General features: G+C 48.0%; 1 protein-coding gene across 1 annotated transcript; it reads left to right on the top strand.

The window, feature by feature from the left end:
• The first annotated feature begins 255 nt into the window (after positions 1 to 255).
• On the top strand, positions 256 to 3,237 carry LOC115418541 (neuromedin-U receptor 1-like). Its single transcript, XM_030133047.1, has 2 exons — positions 256 to 1,183; positions 2,858 to 3,237. Exons 1-2 carry the CDS (start codon positions 256 to 258, stop codon positions 3,235 to 3,237), a joined length of 1,308 nt encoding a protein of 435 aa, XP_029988907.1.
• Positions 3,238 to 3,626: the final 389 nt, after the last annotated feature.

The raw sequence follows: 3,626 nt of genomic DNA, 5'->3' as shown, positions 1-3,626 counted from the left end.
CAGTTTTAAAGGGATCACACACTTAAGGAGAGTCTGAAAGGACAGTGGTGTTCCAGTCTGTCAGTAATGGAACCACTGAAGACGTCACAGCTGTAGGTACGGTCCAAATATGGACAGGTGTTTACTTCATCTATGAACACATCTGCTTCTACTCATAATTTAATAATCAATACTTCTATGTTCATAAATGTGTTGAAGGCAAACAACATTAACCACATGTTTGTCCCTGACAGTCGACTCCACACACACTTCTACATGAACATGTCCAACTGCTCCTTTGTCCTCGTCCATGACAAAGGGACAGGGGACTGTCCTCCAGGGGACAGGTGTGCTCCTCTGTCCGTCCCTGGCCTGAACAGCAGCTCCACTCACCTGGATGACGCCTGTTTATCAGAAACACTGTACTTGGAGAAGTACCTGGGTCCTCCTCGTTCCTCTGTGTTCCTGCCGGTGTGCCTCATCTACCTGACCGTCTTCATGGTCGGTGTTTTTGGAAACATCCTGACGTGCACCGTTATTGTCCGGAACAAAGTGATGTGGACTCCCACCAACTACTACCTGTTCAGCCTGGCGGTGTCGGACCTGCTGGTGCTGCTGCTGGGGATGCCTCTGGAGCTCTACGAGCTGTGGCAGAACTACCCCTTTCTTCTGGGGAAAGGTGGTTGCTACTTCAAAACCTTCTTGTTTGAAACCGTCTGCTTGGCATCCATCCTGAACGTGTCTGCTCTGAGCGTGGAGCGCTACATCGCTGTGGTTCATCCACTACGGGCTAAATATGTAGTGACGCGCACTCACGCTAAGCGGGTGATCCTGACGGTCTGGGGGGTGTCCGTGTTGTGTGCTGTACCCAACACTAGTCTTCATGGGATTACCACCCTTCATAGACCTTCTACGGGTCCTGAGGGGAACGGTTCCACACACACAGAGATCCCTGACTCAGCCATCTGTACACTGGTGAAGCCTCAGTGGATCTACAACCTGACCATCCAGATCACCACGCTGCTGTTCTTCATCCTGCCCATGCTCACCATCAGTGTTCTCTACATGCTCATCGGCCTCCAACTGAAGCGGGAGAAGCTCCATCAGACCCTGGAGGCCAAAGCCGGCTTTGAGCAGGACAGCTTCTGTCATGTTCGTACACAGCAGCAGAAGCTTCGCCGCCAACAAGTCACTAAGATGTTGTGTAAGTGTCAGACCTCCAGTTTTCTGGGTGGACTTTATCTGAGTCAATATGACTGTAAGGTTCCTTTAATGTCCTCCAGCAGAACCCAACTGTCACCTAGTACTAGAAGTACTGTGTGTGTCACTGCTCAGACTGGACTGAGGTCAACAGAGGACACCTCTGTAGGTAGAGGTCTGGACAACAACAGGCAGAGGTGAGGTGGGGGTGGGGGGTCAGTAGACCAAACTACACTGCCTCTAAAGGTAAAGCAGGACCAACACCGACTGGAAACACACCTTTAACCAGGTCCCAGTCTAAGACCATCTTTAACCAGGTCCCAGTCTAAGACCATCTTTAACCAGGTCCCAGTCTAAGATCCTCTTTAACCAGGTCCCAGTCTAAGACCACCTTTAACCAGGTCCCAGTCTAAGACCACCTTTAAGCAGGTCCCATTCTAAGACCACCTTTAACCAGGTCCCATTCTAAGACCACCTTTAACCAGGTCCCAGTCTAAGATCATGTTATGTGGAGGCACAGGATTCAAACCCCTCTCTGCGCACACTGACATAAACTGTCGTAAAGTGATGCACCGTAGCCCCAGCAGGAGCTGCACCACTCTGACTGCTGAGTATTGGACACTGGTCTGTCTTCAGTGGACACTGGTCTGTCTTCAGTGGACACTGGTTTGTCTTCAGTGGACACTGGTTTGTCTTCAGTGGACACTGGTCTGTCTTCAGTGGACACTGGTCTGTCTTCATGTCCCAAACATGACGGGTCCCTGAACTGGGTGGACCCCTGGTCTTCAGTCCAGGTAACCCCTGCATTAAGGTGACCGTGATGGGGACATTTGTGAATTCTGAGACTGACGACAGTTGGTTCAGGTGAAAGTTAGTGTCAGTGATGGAGGATAAAGGTGGAAGAAAACTGACACAACCTGCTGGTATTTACACTGGTCTGGAATCAGTGATGCCATTGTCCCCCCCAGGATGAAATTCATTCAGCAGAAGAAGGGTGGAAAAAACAGAGGGGGGTTGACCCTTCCAGCAAATCACACCTGGGACGAAAGGGTCTTTAAGGGTTAAAGGTGGACGTTTGGGTCTTTAAGGGTTAAAGGTGGACGTTTGGATCTTTCAGGGTTAAAGGTGGACGTTTGGGTCTTTCAGGGTTAAAGGTGGACGTTTGGGTCTTTAAGGGTTAAAGGTGGACATTTGGGTCTTTAAGGGTTAAAGGTGGACGTTTGGGTCTTTAAGGGTTAAAGGTGGACGTTTGGGTCTTTAAGGGTTAAAGGTGGACGTTTGGGTCTTTGTGGATTAAAGGTGGACGTTTGGGTCTTTGTGGGTTAAAGGTGGACGTTTGGGTCTTTAAGGGTTAAAGGTGGACGTTTGGGTCTTTAAGGGTTAAAGGTGGATGCTTTCCCAGGTCCCTTATCTTTAACCCACATGGTGTAATATGACTCTATTTACCGTCAGTGTAAACAGTTCCATCCTGTACACTGACCACAGGTGCAGACACACCTTTAACATTATCAATGATCTCATATTAGCTTTGAATGGATTTATTTCCTCTGGTTTTTATGGTGATGAAAGGATGAACCTTATTGGACAGTTAATACCTGCTGGAAACCTTCATCCATGTACTGACTTGACACCCCTGTTACCCTGACTCTGAATATGTGTGTGTGTGTGTGTGTTCCAGTCGTTTTAGTGGTGGTCTTTGGGATCTGCTGGGCCCCCTTTCACACTGACCGCCTCATGTGGAGTTTCATCCAGGACTGGACCGACGCCCACCGGGAGCTCTTTGAGTACGTGCACATCATTTCTGGGGTGTTCTTCTACCTGAGCTCCGCAGTCAATCCCATCCTCTACAACCTCATGTCCACACGCTTCAGGGAAATGTTCAAGGAGGTCATGTGTCATCGGCCACATCACACCACGCCGCGAAAACACTCTCTGAGCGTGACCAGAGTGACCCTTCGAAGTACTCTGAGCGATGCACCGCTCAGCACCGGAGCAGCTGTTGGTGAAGCAGAGGACGCAGACGGAAGGGTGAAGGAGGAGGTCATGTGTTCATGTTAGACAGGACAGAACACACAGAGGTCAAAGGTCACATGCAGACGCCCCTTCAAAGAAAACAGCATATGTCTGATGGACAACAGTGACGAAAGTCAATGATTATGGGGACGAAAGGACAAATGGAATGAATATATAAATACACACACACAAATATACATATATATATACACACACATATATGGGTCTGCATGGGATAAGTAAGAGGGAACATGTACTTATTGAAAGACTTGTTTAAGCAGATCTTTAAAGAAATGCTTCGACATCATGGATGGTGTTTGTTTAAAACAGATCATATGTTTATGAGTCAACACTTGTCATGTGTGAAATGTACTGAACTATTCAATTACAAAGAAATATTTACTGTTTGTGTTATTTACTCACCTGTTTATTTA

The sequence above is a fragment of the Sphaeramia orbicularis genome, chromosome 4 (assembly GCF_902148855.1).
Source record: "Sphaeramia orbicularis chromosome 4, fSphaOr1.1, whole genome shotgun sequence".
Taxonomy (NCBI): domain Eukaryota; kingdom Metazoa; phylum Chordata; class Actinopteri; order Kurtiformes; family Apogonidae; genus Sphaeramia; species Sphaeramia orbicularis.
Note: the sequence above shows the minus strand (reverse complement) of the source record. Positions and strands in the feature narration are given on the sequence as shown.